Here is an 18,570-nt window from a genome sequence, read left to right as displayed (position 1 = left end):
GTCTGTTTTGGGACCGGTTCTGTTCAATATCTTCATCAACGATTTAGATGTTAGCATAGAGAGTACGCTTATTAAGTTTGCGGACGATACCAAACTGGGAGGGATTGCAACTGCTCTGGAGGACAGGGTCAAAATTCAAAATGATCTGGAAAAATTGGAGAAATGGTCTGAGGTAAACAGGATGAAGTTCAATAAAGATAAATGCAAAGTGCTCCACTTAGGAAGGAACAATCAGTTTCACACATACAGAATGGGAAGAGACTGTCTAGGAAGGAGTATGGCAGAAAGAGATCTAGGGGTCATAGTGGACCACAAGCTTAATATGAGTGAACAGTGTGATACTGTTGCAAAAAAAGCAAACATGATTCTGGGATGCATTAACAGGTGTGTTGTAAACAAGACACGAGAAGTCATTCTTCCGCTTTACTCTGCACTGGTTAGGCCTCAACTGGAGTATTGTGTCCAGTTCTGGGCACCGCATTTCAAGAAAGATGTGGAGAAATTGGAGAGGGTCCAGAGAAGAGCAACAAGAATGATTAAAGGTCTTGAGAACATGACCTATGAAGGAAGGCTGAAGGAATTGGGTTTGTTTAGTTTGGAAAAGAGAAGACTGAGAGGGGACATGATAGCAGTTTTCAGGTATCTAAAAGGGTGTCATCAGGAGGAGGGAGAAAACTTGTTCACCTTAGCCTCCAATGATAGAACAAGAAGCAATGGGCTTAAACTGCAGCAAGGGAGATTTAGGTTGGACATTAGGAAAAAGTTCCTAACTGTCAGGGTAGTTAAACACTGGAATAGATTGCCTAGGGAAGTTGTGGAATCTCCATTGCTGGAGATATTTAAGAGTAGGTTAGATAAATGTCTATGCGGGATGGTCTAGACAGTCTTTGGTCCTGCCATGAGGGCAGGGGACTGGACTCGATGACCTCTCGAGGTCCCTTCCAGTCCTAGAGTCTATGAGTCTATGAGACTTGCTCAGTCACTGGAGAGCAGTAGGATACACTCTGTAACCAGCTATCACTATTTGGTGAATATATTACCAAATGATCCTTTGGTAAACTTTCTAGGGCTTCCTGCTGGAAATGATCACACAAAAGGAAATGAAGACTTTATCTTTTGTTTGATAGTAGCTGCTCAACTATTGATAGCATCTCATTGGGGAAAAAAATAGTCCAACTATAGAGGAACGGTTCAAAAATATGGGAGATTGTGGCTATGGAAATATTAACATGCCAATTATGTACCCAGCAAAATATGGTCACTTTAACTCTGCTAGACTAATAAGCATTCTACCAGATAGCCTCTCCCTGTGTAAGCAATGGTAATATCCCTCTTTAGCCTTCTAATAATACTTCTGACAAGGATGCCAAGCTTGCTGGGCTAGAAAGTTCACAACTCATTGAAGCAGTGTTTTTAAACACCTAGGTCAGAGTCTAATGGGGAATGGACAGCCACAGGTGCTGGAAGTAGGGGCGTGGAAGGGGGGGTGCTGTAGCACCCCCTGATTTGAAGTGGTTTCTTTCATATACGGGGTTTACAGTTTGGTTTAATGGCTCTCAGCTGCCCCTCAGTAGAAATTGCTCCAGCACCTCTGTGTGCAGCATAAGATTGTACTCAGCATAGCATTTTGCCAACTGAAGGAACCCAGCCATAAATATTGGGTAAGGGACTGCCACATGTCTACCAGCAAGTCAGGACGAGACTGGCCTCACACCTCGGCCTCCCAGGGGGCGCTGGCCCGGCGCCCGCAGAGAGCCTGACTTCACCCCGCCTTCCAGGCAGTTCTAGCTCTGCCTCGCCCCCTGCGTGGCCCCGCCTCTCGCGCCGGCGCCGAGCTCGCGGACTGGAGGATGCAGTAGCTGGCTGCGGGTCACCATGGGCAGCAAGATGGCGGCCGCCAGCAGGGTCGTTCAGGTAACTAGGGTTGTTTCCCCGCGAAGGGGGCGGGCCCGGCGCTCTGCGTTCGGGGGGAGCCTGGTGCGATCTGCCCACCTCTGCCGGCGGCTGGAGATGCCGGAGCAGCCGCAGAGCGAGAGCGGCTGGGGCTGATGCCCTTGGCCTGGAGGTGCCGTTGGGGAGCCGGGGCGCTGGTGGGGGCTCTGGGCAGTGGCGGGCCGAGGTGCTTCTGGGCCCGAGTCCGGAGAAAGGGCGAGCGGGTCTGAGCTGCGGGATTGCGGGGACACTGCGGGGGGGACAAGTGAGGCTGGGCGCGCTGGGGCTCAGTGACAGCAGCGGGGGCCTCACCTGCCCGGGGGCGGGGACTCTTCCGCCACGGCGGGAGGGACGGACCCAGACTGCCGCTGCCCACGGGCTCACCTGTTTCCATGGGCGATGCTTGCCAGTGGCTACAGCCCGGCTCCCTTCAGAGCTGCTGCTGCCGCCCCCCCGGGCCTTGTCGTCTCCCCGCAGCCTCGCTCTGCGTTGAGGTGCAGGGCCCGAGGCTCTGCTCACACGACCCGTCGTTTCGTCCTCGGTGCCTGGAAGCGCGCGGTGCTCGCGCTACAGCAGTCCGGGCCTGGGGGCCCTCGCGCGGGTGCGGTAGGTGGAGATGCCGGTGTAACGACCGCGCCTGATCACCCTGGGAGAGCTTCCTCGAGAGACTCGGAGGAGTTGGTGGAGAGAGGGCGCAGAACCGAGGGAGGGAATAAATCCTCGCTGCTCTTTCTTCAAGAGCCTCTATTCCAGTTCTTTCCATAACTATTCTGCTTTAGCTATGTAGGCAACAGCCTACTCTAACTGTCTTCAGCTTCCCCTTAAAGGGACAGCAGCTTGCAAATCAGAAATAAGCACCTGCTATTAGTACAAATAACCATTAAGATACATGAAAGGGATTTGAGAAAAAAAAATCTTCTCTTCTGTTTTTTCGAGTTTTGTTTCCTTTGTACCTTTGATAGCACTTTGTGTGTAGCGGAATTTGCTTTTCTGCTTCATGCACCAAGCAAGTAGGGGTTCTCCAATGTCTTGATATCCTCACATCCGTTTCTTCCCTACCCATATTGACTAGTCATCTGGTCTGTTGAACCCAGTGCTCAACTGCCTGCTTCTCTTGTGGTATTATTCCTACTGCTATAGGGATGCCAGCAAATTGCCTATCTTGCAGTAGCCCTGATTATGCACCCTCAGAATATCACCTTCCCATAAATGCTTATTTGCAACTCATAAACTGCTGTTCTTGGGAATGAGGGAAAGCCTTTTTTATTTTAAAGAAATAAACTTTTTGAAAAAAATCAATGCAAATAATCAGGGATTTGGAGCAATCAAATTTTTGAATTGCTCCACTCCAGCTCCGGGCAAAAACCTACTGCTCCGCACTCCAGCTCCAGGCTCCTCTCCAAAGCCCTGCAAAAAATATCTTAATGCAGATGGGGGTTGAACTCCACACGTACTAGTATATAGCTGTTTACTTCTGAGACTAGAAAAACCTTAGAATCCAATTTATACTGCAGTTATAGTTCCTCCTCTATAAGCCATAGTTAGTTGTGTGGAAACTAATAAAGCATTGCATTTGCTTTACAGTCTAATACAGCTTTGAATCTGAAATGTCACTTGGACAGTCTTAGCCTTGATTAAAAATAAAATTTAAATTATTATAAATCTCCCAAATCTGGTGTTAACGAAAGCGCAAAGCAACAAGGTAAAAATAATTGCTTAGTGTGTAGCATTCTTGCCATGAAAATCTCATGAACTTTTATATTTTATTTACCCAAACTCTCCCCCCTTCCCTGCCTCTTTCCACTGCTGTCTTGTTTTAGGTAGTCAAGCCACATACACCCTTAATCAAGTTCCCGGACAGAAAAAATAGTCCTAAACCTAAAAGTAAGTATTTCATTTGTAAATAAAATTTATACCATATTATATTTATTTGCCTTAGTATTTACATAAGACCCATGACACATTGTTTCTTTTTGGCTTATATGGCTCAATTTTGGCTCAATTGTTTCTGAGCATTGACCTAGTTTGGTGGCAGCTGCCTGATTTTATGCTTTAGAAAACAGACCATACTTAATGCATAAAACTGAGATTACCTTATTTCCTCTGTTGTCCAGGCAGAGTTTTGAGGATCTCCATTTTTATCCTCCTACTTTAATCTTATACTATGAGCTCATTTTGCTAACACTAATCTCCATTTAAGAGAGGCTGTGCTAAACTCACTTTTAAGCAGCATGAGTTTTCAATGAAGTTTGCAGCAGAAAGGCAGTCTTTTTTCCTTGCTTTGTCTGCAATATTTAAAATCCTGATGGTACCTGAAAGGGCAGTTTACTCCCACTATGCATAAGGGAAAAAAGTTGTTATATTTAAAAAAACAGTACTCAATCTGACTTTACTGTATATCTGTATATTACTACATTGATGCTTACAGGGTACCAATCACCATCATATGTAGAAATCAAAGTTGTCATATTGCTCCATTAAAATGAGATTGTGTATTGTTATGACTAACATTCCTCTTGACTCAATAAAGTATTTGAAACAAAAATAGGAGATGTTTTTTATGAAATTCTGGCCTAATACTTCTTTTTATCTGGAGGCTGTGATAATTCCTGGTTCATTCCTCTTTTAATTCAGTACCTATGATATCTTCTTAAATATTGGAGTCAAACCTGTTCAGCACACCTAAAATTAAAGGATCCCTTCCTGTTTATGTCCCCAGAGCTCACCACTTATTTTAAGGTTTTTCACTGGTGGTGGTAGAGGTAGATATAATGAACATTACTATAGAATTTTGAAAAATGAGAACTTTAATTCTTGGAATCTAATGACTTCAACCTTGGTGTTGGAAGCACTCCATAAAAATATTTTTCTTTTTGGCTTGATTGGTGGTTTTGACCTGAGTGTGAATTCCCATTGAATATTTTTGTTAAAAAATGAAGTGTATTGGACAGAATTCTATGCAGCGTTTGCCCACACCATCTAATTTGTATCTAGTTCTAACACCCTCTACTCTATTGAAAATCTTTTTCAATGATTGAATAAACAACTAATTTCTCATCTCTTATTCTTCTAAATCTGATGTGCAAGTTCTGATTAGAGCTGGCTGAAACTCCAAATTTTTGATTCATGAGAAATTTCAGCTTTTCAGAAGTTGGATTTGTTCTCATCATAACCAAACCAAATTTGTTGAAATATTTCAACAAATCCAAAATTTCAGTTTGGAGACACTGAAACATGGTGTTTGTGGAATGAAATATTGGAAACTAATCAGAATGCTATTCACTGAATGTCAGTTTCATTGAGCCCCTGCTGGGATTCCCGGGGGTGGGTGGGTGTGTGTGTGTGTGTAGATATAGACCTTCCTACCTTGATCCATGCCTTTGTCACCTCAAGACTATTCTGTACATTTTCAATCCATTCATCCTGTAGTGATTTAGAATATGATAGCCTGTATTTTACCATGATGTGGTGCATTTGTGGTTGGCTGTATACTTGACTGGTTGGCCTTGAGGGATCTGTTCCTGGTTCCCTCCTCAGTCTCTGGGAAGCCTTACCTGTACTGAGGGTATCAGGTATATTTCTTCACTGTCAACTCTGAATATGTCTCTCTGTCACCCACAGTGCTAAGTCCCACATCTCTTCCTCAATATCCTTGAATCAGTTGAAACGCCACATGGCTAAAATTGAAAAACTCATCTTCCTCCGCTTCTTTCTCTGACCTTATCAGCAACTTCATCATCCATCTGGTCCCCTGGGTTGGCAAGCATAGTTTCACATTTGACTCATTTAGGATTGCTAAATCCTGTTACTGCTTATTCTGCAACTATCTTATCACTGCTGCTTCAATTTTTGTATTAGGTCTGATCATTTCTCACCTGGGCTACTGCAGCATCCGCATCTCTGGCTTCCTTGACTTTTGCATTACATTCACTCTAGTCCACAAATTGAGGCTGGGGGTGTAATAGGATGGGAAACGTTGCTCCCATGGGACTTGGGACTTGAATTAGGAATCTTTACTTCCACAGGATATTGTAATTGTGTAGTCTACTGTGTTGTCAAGTCTAAATCATTTGTTGATTGGGGGGGGGGGGGGTGTTTTTTTGTTCAGAGGGATGAATGCTATATAAACACATTGCCACTAGAAAAATTCATTATTGGCTGTTTTGACCATCTAGCCCTCATCATCAAGTTCTTGCATTGCTATGCAATGCTGACTTATATCATGTTCAAAATCTTCCATCCTTGCAGCTTCAAGGCCCTTCTGACACCTAGTTTCCTACTCCCCAGCTCATAACCCAAGTGCTTATTTATACTTGAGGCTGTTTCTGTACTTTTCTACAAGTTATTCCATGCCTTCTTTCAGTCTCCTATGCCTGGAATGTCCTTCCTGACCCTGTGCATCTCAAATCCTTCAAAACTCACCCATTTTGGTCAACATTCAGCAACTGACCTCCACTCCCTGTGACCTTCATTTTGGATGTAACCTACAAACTATATTATATGAATTAATTAAAAATACAAACAAAGCAGTATAATACAAACCACATTTTGTAATATTTCACAGTTACAACCGTCATCCTCCCATAGACCTATCCCTTTGTCTGTGGACAACTTGTATTGTAAACTACTTGAGTAGAAATATAATGACCAAACCTTAAAGAACCGCACATGCTTATGACATACACTGTGAGGCACTCTATGTTCTTAATCTGCAGTTACGGCTCTCCAATGTAAGTATTTGTAAAACTATGTACTGGTTTAACTACTGTTGCAACATCAGTACCTATCCCTTTCAATCTGTGCTTCCTCTTACTCTCAAAATTTGACTGTATCAATGTTCTCATTGCTATATTAGTCCCTAAAATTGAAAATAAAAGTATATGGTGAGAAGGAAGGGGTTTAAATTCATGCAAGTAGCTTTATAGTGAAAAATTCTACTGAACGACCAGTACCTTCTAACTTTTACTGATTGCAGTAATGAATAACTATACTCAAGCCCATTAAGGTATTAAAATATTCTCTGTACTTCTATACATGGTTTTGAAATCTGGGTTTCAGTGCAGGAATCTCTGCAAGCAAGGGTACCACCACTCCATGCTTCAGCTGCACAGATGTCTGTAGGAGACAGACCACCAGCCCTTCAAAACATTTCATCCATTAGTAGAGTACAAGGCACACCAGACACGACAGAATTAGTAAAAACATTACCTCAAAAGTACAGGAGAAAGCTGATGTCAGATGAGGAGATGGAATACATTCAAGTAAGTTTTGTTATATTTGTTACTACATATGTCCTCTGTAGTTATTCACTATGTTGAATACTTTGCAAAACAACTTCTGGACAACATGATAAATATCCTTATCCAAGTTAACTCTTGTTAACTTTGCACTTACATCAAGCATTACAACTTAATTTGCAGTAAATGCAAACTAAATATTCCGCAACACACAAGCTGGGTAGATAAAGTATCCCTGTTTGGCAGTTCAGGATGCTGATACAGACAGAGAGGCCGTGACTTGCGCACGGTCGTGCAGAAAGCCAGTGACAAAATCAGGACTAGAATTTGTTTTGAAGTTCTATACTACATTTAATCCATTAAACCATGTTATTTCAGTGTCATTACCTCTTGTATTTACAATTATCTACATGTACTTCTATTAAAATTAGTATATTTATTTTTTGCACAAAGTGCTGATCCTTTCATTTATGAGTTTATTCATAGACTGAAGAGGCTAAACAGGTAGCTTATGCCCAAAATATAGGTTGTGTGTTTAAGAATAAAAATTACAGAAACAAATATTATTTCACAGAAAACAAATTGAGTTTAAATGCTCCCTTATAGTGTTTGCAAACTAATATTGCAGCATTATGCAATTACACGAGAGGCAGAAATTTTAATTGACTGCAAATTGGCATTGTACCTATAATTTGTTGAGTTTTGAGCCCTTCGTCACCAGATGGTGACAAATTGGGAGATTAGAGAAGAGTATTAAAAATATTAAAGAGCTGGAGGGATGGGTTTGAGGCAAGGCTAAAAAACTAAATCTGTATAACTTGATGTGGTGATGATTAAGTCCACAAGTATTCAAAGGATATAAACATTGATGATAGAGAGGAATTTTTATATAGGGCTTGTCTACATCACAAAGTTGCAGCGCTGGTGAGGGGGTTACAGCGCTGCAACTTAGGAGGTGTACACATCTGCAGGGCATCACCAGCGCTGCAATTCCGTTTGCAGCGCTGGCCGTACTCCCGTTTTGTCTCGGGTGTAGAGGATCCAGCGCTGGTGATCCAGCGCTGGTAATCAAGTGTAGACACTTACCAGCGCTTTTCTTGACCTTCATGGAATAAGCAGGTATCCCAGCATACCTGAGGAAGCCTCTGGTAATCAAGCTGGTCTCCTTCCCCGGTTTGCTCTCGCGTTCCCCGAACCCCGAGCAAGCAGGTCTCCTTCCCTGCGGTTTGCAGGGGGGTTCGGGGAACGCGAGAGCAAACCGCGGCGAAGCTGGTCTCCTTCCCCGGTTTGCTCTCGCGTTCCCCGAACAAGCAGGTCTCCTTCCCTGCGGTTTGCAGGGTGGTTCGGGGAACGCAAGAGCAAACCGGGGAAGGAGACCAGCTTCACCGCGGTTTGCTCTCGCGTTCCCCGAACTACCCTGCAAACCGCAGGGAAGGAGACCTGCTTGCACAGGGGTTCGGGGAACGCGAGAGCAAACCGGGGAAGGAGACCAGCTTCGCCGCGGTTTGCTCTCGCGTTCCCCGAACCACCCTGCAAACCACAGGGAAGGAGACCTGTTTGTTCGGGGAACGCGAGAGCAAACCGGGGAAGGAGACCAGCTTCGCCGCGGTTTGCTCTCGCGTTCCCCGAACCACCCTGCAAACCGCAGGGAAGGAGACCTGCTTGCTCGGGGTTCGGGGAACGCGAGAGCAAACCGCGGCGAAGCTGGTCTCCTTCCCCGGTTTGCTCTCGCGTTCCCCGAACCTCCGTGCAAGCAGGTCTCCTTCCCTGCGGTTTGCAGGGGGGTTCGGGGAACGCGAGAGCAAACCGCGGCGAAGCTGGTCTCCTTCCCCGGTTTGCTCTCGCGTTCCCCGAACCCCCCTTGAAGCCGCCCAACAGCGCTGCAGTATGGCCACATCTAACACCACTTGCAGCGCTGGTTGCTGTAAGTGTGGCCACTCTGCAGCGCTGGCCCTATACAGGTGTACTAATACAGCTGTAACAACCAGCGCTGCAAAATTTTAGATGTAGACATACCCATAGGGTGGAAAGAGGGCTATAACTAGGAGTAATGGAATTAAAGAAGGCGTGAAACTTCCTGCCATTGAGCCTAAAAGTTTCCCAGCAATGAGAGGTATTAAGCTGTAAAAGTCTAGCAGGAAAACAGTGGAAACATCTTCTGGACACCTTAGATTATTAAAACAGAGAATGTTTAAATAGGAAGCTTGCTTTTTACTGTCTTTTTTGCACTTCTGAGTTTGGACAAAGAAAATAACTAGTCCAGTTTCTTTCTTTTGCAGGCTTTTATTCACCAGTGTAATGCTGCAGTGTTCATTTTTACATTGACCTATATAAGAAGTTACACAAACATTTCTCAGATTTTTGTGAGATTTTTTTACAACATCTAAGACAAATAGAAACTTTGTGTCCATAAAAGTAATAAATAAAAGGTAGAATTCTTAAATGTGCAAATAACCCAGTATTGAAAACAGTACTTCCCTGTTCAGTAATAACAAAGTGCAAACCAGCATGTCAGCTTCCATTTCTTTTAGTAGAAGACATGTAATTGTCTATTTTTCTTTTACAGCGTGGAGGTCCAGAATAATTACAGAAGATGCTTGTTCACCACTGCTGAATGAATTACTGTATTCACATTAAAGGCCTTCATCACTCTGAATGTTATAAACAGTTTAATTGCTTTAATAAAGACCCTGTATAAAAGAGTGAGAAAGTTGACACTTAGGCCACTTCTCTTCTAATGTATGTTTCTGGGCCAGCTTTTCTGTTAAAAGCTGATTAAGATAATGGTCTGAATCCACTTTAGAAACCTACACTATTCAAATGTAACTTAAGCAATAAAATTGTCAAGGATATCTACTTTCATAGCCATTGTTGATCCACAAACAAAGGTCCAGATCTAGTGCAAAATCTCTCAGGCCCATAAGATGAGCATTGTAAAGTTGCTACTTTTTATTATAAGAATCTTAATGTTCTTTCTTTTCAACTTCAGACAGATATATAAAAATAAGCTTTCATTCTGGCATCCTGCTGCATGGTGGCTGCTTGCCCTGACAGTTTAAATGCTTCCTAGGGTGAGAACAGCATTAAGATAGAGATGATCAGCTTATTCTTGGACTAATTTTAGTAATTAAAATTGTGTTTGGAACAGCTCTTAAACTCACTTGCCTACAGTTTTAGAGAAAACTACCTTTCAGAACTGATTCTTGCTTTCTTGAGCTTTAGAAGTCAGGTATATCATGGGGCCGATGGGTTTAGTTTCAAGAAGAAAACTACAGGTAGCCTTTACTTCTCTTCATGTTTGCTCGACAAATTAACCTTAATCTGGGTAAAAAGGAGACTAAAAAAATTAACGTGAGTGCCACATCTGTTAAGTACGCCTTGTGCCTTGAGAAATTTTAATAGGTTAAACTATACCACTAGCCCAGTAAGGTGGAGAACTTCCCTTCAGTCCCTTGATGCCTACTAAGGCAGATATCAGGCTTTTGTTTTATACCTTTTAACCTATTAAAAATGGACTTCAGGCCTTTCTTAGAAGATACAGAAGCAGCATGAGGGGCAGAGTTGCAAAGTTGCAGGCTCATGATAGGGGAAGGGCTTGCCTCCTATCTTTTCAGGATTGTATCCAAGTATAGTTTTCAGGTTCAGTTGTCAACTAGAGCAGTAAGTGCTCTATCAGATTAACTGGTTCTGTATGTTTCACAGTAATTATAAACACTAAAGCCTTGAAATGTTGCTGACAAGTAAGACTCATTTTAAAATATGCCATATCTACAGCTAGGGATGGACAATTCTATATCAGTTCTCTTTGGGTATCAAAAAAACCCCCAACAACTCACTACCAATCTGCTTAGTACTTAAACTGTCACTGACAACATTGTTCAGGAAATAAAATATTCAGTTACAACCAAGTTTTAGTGCATCTTCAAGTCCTCCTAGAGAACCATCTCTCCCAACTATCTCATAGAATTTTAAATATATTGATGAATTGTGTACATTATACAACAGTACTTTTTTGTCACAGTGATATGGTAATATTGCTGTGACAGAAAATACTAATAAATGTACTGAAGAGGGGAGTTGAGGCACAAAGTGGTTGAATGAACAAGGAATATAGATGCCATATCTCCTGATTCTGAGTCATGAGCTGAAGACCATTATTTTCCCAAAATACAAAATGGTGGTGCCAGAACATACTGCAGAGTATAGTAGACAAAGATGAGAGAAGTTTGTTCATATTATTACTATGCATTACTTACACATGGACAGAGAAAAGTTAATTCAACTCTTAGGTTTGTCTATCTGGGAGAATTAATTTGAATAGCTTCCCCTCAACAACATGTACTCCAGAATAAGTATGTCCACACAGTGAGCTATTCTGGATTATCTTTTGTGCTTTAAATTCACACTTTAAATAACTAAGGCCTTGTCTAGTCTTGAAAGTTATTTCAGATTAATGTGTCAATATGAACAGTTCTAACTGGGGGTTGGCTGCTACTTCCAGTATAACTGAGCGATGGCAGCAAAAGAATAATTTTAAAGCAATGGAATATGTTTCATAGAAAGGATAACACCATGTTAAAATGCAGACACAATGAAAAAAAGCATTGTCTTACAAAAGCTCATTTTGAATTTTATGGGTCTAATAAACTGTTTTGTTAAATCAATTGCACATTCCACTACTCCTGGCACTGGTGGGAAGTCATATCCAGAATGTGAAGCATGGATGTAAATAGGTCTGAGTCTAAGGCGTATGCTATATAATCTGTCCAAATTTTCCTGAAAATGATTCCACTTGAGAGCTGGAATATTAACCATGAAGTTCTGTTCTACAAACCAGTTTGAGGGCCCAAAAGTGCACAGTGAAGTGACTGGATTTAAAAAAAAAAAAAAGACTCTTCTACCTTCCAAATCACCATCTTCCTCCAAAGTTCTGAAAATAAGGCCAAAAAAAATCACTTTGAATATTCAAAGTCAATTTTATCCTTCTACTGTACTTCCACTGCTGTTGGATAATCCTATAGCAGGACCTTGGATTTCAGAAAAGTAGACTTTGATTCTCTCAGGGAATTGATGGGCAGGATCCCCTAGGAGGCTAATGAGGAAAGGAATCCAGGAGAACTGGCTTTATTTTAAAGAAGCCTTATTGAGGGTGCAGGAACAAACCATCTCGGTGTGCATAAAGAATAGCAGATATGGCAGGCTTGGCATGGCTTAACAGAGAAATCTTCAGTGATCTTAAACACAAAAAGGTAGTTTACAAGAAGTGGAAACTTGGACAGATGACTAGAGAGGAATATAAAGATATTACTCGAGCATGCAGAGGTGTAATCACGAAGGCCAAAGCACAATTGGAGTTGCAGCTAGCAAGGGCTATGAAGGGTAAGAAGGAGGGATAGCTCAGTGGTTTGAGCATTGGCCTGCTAAACCCAGGGTTGTAAATTCAATCCCTGAGGAGGCCATTTGGGGATTGGTCCTGCTTTGAGCAGGGGGTTGGTCTAGATGATCTCCTGAGGTCCCTTTCAATCCTGATAATCTGTGAATCTAAGGGTTTCTACAGGTATGTTAGCAACAAGAAGGCAGTCAAGGAAAGTGTGGGACCCTTACTGGATGGGGGAGGCAATCTAATGACAGCTGATATGGGAAAAGCTGAAGTACTCAATGCTTTTTTGGCCTCTGTCTTCACAAGCAAGGTCAGTTCCCAGACTGCTGGACTGGGCAGCACAGTATGGGGAGGAGGTGAGCAGTCCTCAGTGGTGAAAGAACAGGTTAAGGACTATTTGGAGAAGCTGGACATGCACAAGTCCATGGGGCTGGATGCAATGCATCCGAGGTACTGAGGGAGTTGGCTGATGTGATTGCAGAGCCATTGGCCATTATCTTTGAAAACTCATGGTGATAAGGGGAGGTCTCAGGCAACTGGAAAAAGGTAACTATAGTGATCATTTTTTAAAAAAGGAAGGAGAATTTGGGGAACTACAGATTGGTCAGCCTCACTTCAGTCCCCAGAAAAATCATGGTGCAGGTCCTCCAGGAATCCATTCTGAAGCACTTGGAGGAGAAAGGTGATCAGGAACAGTCAACATGGATTCATCAAGGTCAAGTCATGCCTGATCCACCTGAATGCCTTCTATGATGAGATAACTGCCTCTGTGGATATGGGGAAAGTGGTAGACGTGATATACCTTGACTGTAGCAAACCATTTGATATGGTCTCCCACAGTAATCTTGTTAAAGAAGTTTGGGTTGAATGAATGGACAATAAGGTGGATAGAAAGCTGGCTAGATCGTCAGGCTCAACGGGTAGTGATCAACGGCTCAATGTCTACTTGGCAGCTGGTATCAAGCAGAGTGCGGCAGGGATCGGTCCTGGGGCCGGTTTTGTTCAACATCTTCATTAATGATCTGGATGATGGGATGGATTGTACTTTCAGCAAGTTTGCAAATAACACTAAGCTGGGGGGAGAGGCAGATATGCTGTAGAGTAGTGATAGGGTCCAGAGTAACCTAGACAAATTGGAAGATTGGGCCAAAATAAATCTGATGCGGTTCAACAAGGACAAGTGGAGAGTCCTGCACTTAGGACAGAAAAATCCCATGCACTGCTACAGGATGAAGACCGACTGGCTAAGCAGCAGTTCAGCAGAAAAGGACCTGGGGATTACAGTGGACAAGAAGCTGGATATGAATAAACAGTTGCCAAGAAGGCTAACGGCATATTGGGCTACATTAGTAGGAGCATTGCCAGCAGATCGAAGGAAGTGATTACTACTGTTTATTTGGCACTGGTGAGGCCACATCTGGAGTATTGTGTAGGTCTGTCCCAACCTTTATCTTCTGTGATTCTGTGTGCGTCAGGAATGCTTTTATCTCCATCTAGCCTTGAACCAGAGATTGGGACTGAGTAAAATGCAGACCTTGCTATTGTGATCCGGGCCTGTCACTTCCAGCCCATATCACTGCAATGCACTTTTCAAAGGGCTGACGCCTCTCTAGGAATTAAAGGCGGTGCATTTTGCAGCGGCCTGCTGTAGCTTTGTTTCAGCCGCAACCTGTTAGCGCTTCTGGGTGAGCTGCAGCGAGTGAGTGTTGGTGGACGTCTCTCGTTCAGGCTGGAGCTCCCATCTGCCCAAAGGCTGGTGTCCCTGCCTCTCACTCAGGGGAGTGGGCCCAGTGCCTTACTGGCTGGTCGGTGCGGTCGGACGGGATCCGGCCTAGCCTGCCAGGCTGCGCTTCCGACAAACTCCTCTGCCGGGGCAGCTCTAGGGGCGGTAGCGTGGAGCCCGCAGCCGCCTCACCCCGCCGGGCTCAGCGAGCTGCTGCGCTCCCCTGTAGCAGCCCCGCCTCGGCCCTCGCTCTTCCAGGAACCCTGACCGGCGCCACGCAGCGCCTCCCGTCCTGCCCCGCCTGCGGCAGGCGTCTGCCGGGGAGGCCTCGGAAGGGGCTGGCGCCCAAGGGCGACGAATGTGCGTCGCTTAGTGACTGTTGCTAGAGCAGGACGATGGTGTCGTGAACAGAACGCCGCCGCCAGTAGAGCTCATGCGCAGGTAGCTCGAGGAAGGGGCGGGGCCGGAAGCAGCGGGCGGCTCAGGCAGTGACGGTTTTAAATCCCCCTGGCCCGGCCGGTTCCTTTCCCCGGCTAGTGATGGACGCGCGAGCGCGGGCTAAGCGCTATGAGAAGCTCGACTTCCTGGGCGAGGGGCAGGTGAGGTCTGCGCGGTGGGGTCGGGGCCCGCCCGGCCGGTGCAGTTGGGAGCAGAAGGGCCGGGCCGGGCCGGGCCGGGCCTGTGCGGGGGGTCTCGGCTAGTGGGGCAGCGGGGCTGGGCCGGTGTTGGTGCTTTGTTGCTCCCAGGATATGAGAGAGACAAGGCCACCTTCTACATTTGTGTCGCTCATGTGCTGTAGGAGTGTTTCAATTGGTAGGGTAGAGGTAGGGTTGCTGCTTTGTTTGTGGTGCCATTAGAATTTGAATATTCTTTTCTGTAATTGATTAATAAAAGGAAATCATCCCAATTCTGCTTTGCTCCTGTGCACATGGAGTATGTTTGCAGAACTACAGATGCAGGGTTTTTGTTGGAGGGCTTATCCCAGTTAATGTAATTTAAGTTGGGCCCCCAATTTCACTCTTATAAGTAGAATGGGTTGTGTTGTGTTGAATAGTTTTTAGTGGATAGTTTGTTGTCGGGAGGGGAGAGTGGGGTTGTGTATTTCTATCAGAGTGGAAGCCCTGGAAGGTTATTTCTTTAATTCTTGTAGCCCATCTGAAACATTCTGATGTATTTATTTATAAGGTTTAGGTATCTGTAATTAAGTCTGTTCAGTCTTCAAGTCTCTCAAAGAAAAATATCCCCTGTTCAAGCTGTTTAGGGATTTTTCTTTTTAAAAAAACTGATTCTCTCCCTGCCCCTGACAAGGTTGACCTGTATTATAGTAGGTTTCTAAGAAGGAGTAAGATTCTTTGCAAAGCATCTTGAGTAGATGATAGTACAGCTTGGTTCCCAGCATACAGCAGTCAACTTATGAGTCCATTAGGGGCAGTTCTGAATTTGGAAATTCTTCCTCTAAAGTTGGTAGGTCATTGATGTATGGATTGAAGAGAGTTGGTCTGGTTATATTTATGGACTCTTTCTTTATAGGTCTTGGAAATGCTCTATGCTGGGTGGCTGGGATTTAGTTATGTTGATTTGGTTTAAATTCTTTCCAGTTGCACTAGATACCAGTTTCTTGAGGCACATCTTCTTCAGTTTATGCTATGACGGAGAGGTGGAGCCCTGGGCTAGCCTATGCAACAGAGAGGTGCTGCACAAAGTGAGGATGGTGGCAGTTTAAGGTCTGTACTCTGGTTAGCTCCTGTCCCAGAATGAAATTGAGAAAAATGCTCATAAGAGATGGCCTTATGCTATGTAGTACCCTGCCACAAGATCAGGAAAGGACAATAATGACAAATAGACACAGGGAATTAGATCCCCCACAGTGTGTAATCCTATCCTAGGTGGATCATATGAGAGATGTGGGATGTTTTTCTCATGCCCTGGCAACACTTGTCATGCCAATAAAGTCACATTGACTTGAGGAGCTATCATCACTTCTGTTGGTAGCTGTAGTTGGAGTATGGGGTCAGTGTGTGTGTGCCCTAAGGATGGAGAGGCATCTCTTTTGGGTAATTTGGGACAGGGTACGAGTATCATACTTGGAAGTTTTATCCTTTTCCTCTGGTCTAAAGGCTTTTTTCTGATTTCTGGTGCATTCATCTAGGAATATAAACACTTGCATACCTTGTCCATCTAGTCCAGTGTCCAATCTGACAGAGGCCAATACCAGATGCTACAAAGGAAGATACAAGAAATTCTGTGATGGACAAATACAGAATGACCAGCCCATAGGGAAACTTCTGTCTTCATTATATAGTTGGCTTTTGCACTGAACTTTGGGAGTTCTTATCCCTTTTATATCAGGAGAAATATCTTTTGATTTTTCCATTATTCATGTAAATATATTAATTGTTTTTAATCCTATTCATTTTGGCCTGAGATCTCTTGTGACAGCAAGTTCCACGTATTAATTACAAACTGATAAAAGGAACCCTTTTAAAAACACATTTGAATGTTATCTTTCAGTTATATTGTATGTCTCCTTTTTGTATCGTGAGCATAAACTGGAGCCCCTGACTTCCCTTCTCTATCTCCTCCAGTATTGTATTAAACCTCCATCATATCTGCTCTTATTGGTCTTCCCTCACATTTTTTTTCAGTCTCTTAGTTGAGTCTCTCCTTGAATCTAATCACTTTAATTGCCAATTTCTGAACCCTTTCTCATAGATCTCTTAATATAGAGTGACCTGAACAGAACAGTGTTCCAAGTAAAAGCATTCCATTGCTTTGTATAATGACATATTAAAATATTTTCAGGATATTCTGTCCCATACTTACCCTACTATTTTGTTTTTTGGCCACTGCTGTGCACTGATCTGGCTGACACCTGTGACCTTTCTTGAGCAGTTACAATTAATTTAGAACTCAGTTTTCTGAATGCATAGTTACTCCTTCCAAAGTGACTAGCCTTACCTTCCTCAGCAGTTAATTCCATTCATCCTTATGATCCTATTCAGCTAGCTTTGTTAGGTCAGTTAATTAGGTTTATTAGCGCCCCACTGCTCTCTAGTCTTGATTAACCTAAATAAGCTTATCATGTATAAACTGTGTCACTTTACTGTTCACCTCTTTTTTGCAGATCACTAACAAATATATTAAACAGAACCTTGAAGCAATCCACTGACATCTGTGGCATCTTTATACAAGACACATAATGGAGAGTCATATAAGCTTCTGTCTGTGAGTGGGCAATTCCAGTCACTATCCATTTATTGTAGGTGGTATCTACCAGAACACTGGTTCCTGCTTTTACTCCATTATTGGGAGAAGGGCTTCTGCAGAGGAATGAGCTATGCTATATTTGCCCCAAGTATGGCAGGATCCATTGTGATAACTAACTGGATTTTCTGGAGCTGAAAATCCACCCAAAATACCCTTTTCCTCCCCCCACCCCTACCCCCACCCCAAAAAACCGTCAGGCTTCACATAAGAGACTATTAGGCACTATGTCCTAGGTGTGGTGACTGTCATGGCAAGGCACTGAGGGCAACATAATTTGAGGCGGAAAAGGTCCAGCTCACAGAGCACTCTAGAGATAAGGATCAGCACCTTGAACTGGATCCAGAAGTCGGGAGGGGAGGAAAGTGGGACTATGAACATAACTGTTCAATGTGCCCTTTTGGCCGAAAACCTAAACAATGTTAGAATGTGTAAGGAATGAGATGGAAAGTTATAAAATGCCTTTGTAATATTTTCTTATTAATCAGTGGTTTGCTCTCACCTAGAATAATGTATTCCCCTTTATTATTTCTCAGAAAACTTCAATATTCTGCTTGGATTAGAACTAGCGAAAAATTGCCACACAAGACCCCTCTCTAGGTAAAACTAGCACAGGGCTCATCAGACGTTGCCTAACCAAGACACTTGAAGCAACTAGCTAGCAGTCAAAGACCACAACTCACGTAAAAAGAAGCTGATCATAACCTCTTATTTTGCCAACAGTGGAATTCACTCAGTTGGTCATTGGTGGAACCAAAGCCTTTATGTAGTAATTAAACATTTACTATTTATTCAGTGCTTTAATTGACACATTCAACATCACTCAGTGAGGATCTGCTCTCCGTAGGAGGCTGCTATTTCTGCCCCATAATTTTTTTCTTCTCCATCCCCCTTCCTCTGCTTCTTTCCCTCTTCTGCCTTTGGGCCAGTCTTCACTCCCACTCCTTCTGCTAAAGTGTTCAGCAGTGAAATAGTTAATGTTGACACTGAAGTCTCACTGGTATTTAGAGTTAACACACCAATGGGGGCGGAGG

At 43.5% G+C, this 18,570-nt stretch overlaps 2 protein-coding genes across 2 annotated transcripts in view; both read left to right on the top strand.

Annotated features, from left to right (window-relative positions):
- Positions 1 to 1,811: 1,811 nt before the first annotated feature.
- On the top strand, positions 1,812 to 10,026 carry MRPS36 (mitochondrial ribosomal protein S36). Its single transcript, XM_030565868.1, has 4 exons — positions 1,812 to 1,914; positions 3,753 to 3,816; positions 6,991 to 7,193; positions 9,736 to 10,026. The coding sequence occupies exons 1-4, from the start codon at positions 1,876 to 1,878 to the stop codon at positions 9,751 to 9,753; spliced, it is 324 nt and encodes a 107-aa protein (XP_030421728.1). The 5' UTR covers positions 1,812 to 1,875; the 3' UTR covers positions 9,754 to 10,026.
- A 4,588-nt stretch (positions 10,027 to 14,614) lies between these two features.
- Positions 14,615 to 18,570, top strand: part of CDK7 (cyclin dependent kinase 7) — a 39,264-nt gene continuing 35,308 nt past the window's right edge. The window contains 1 exon segment of the mRNA XM_030565867.1: positions 14,615 to 14,871. Within this exon segment, the coding sequence (XP_030421727.1) occupies positions 14,812 to 14,871 (60 nt within the window). The 5' untranslated portion in view covers positions 14,615 to 14,811.

Source organism: Gopherus evgoodei, chromosome 6 (assembly GCF_007399415.2).
Source record: "Gopherus evgoodei ecotype Sinaloan lineage chromosome 6, rGopEvg1_v1.p, whole genome shotgun sequence".
Taxonomy (NCBI): Eukaryota; Metazoa; Chordata; order Testudines; family Testudinidae; genus Gopherus; species Gopherus evgoodei.
Note: the sequence above shows the minus strand (reverse complement) of the source record. Positions and strands in the feature narration are given on the sequence as shown.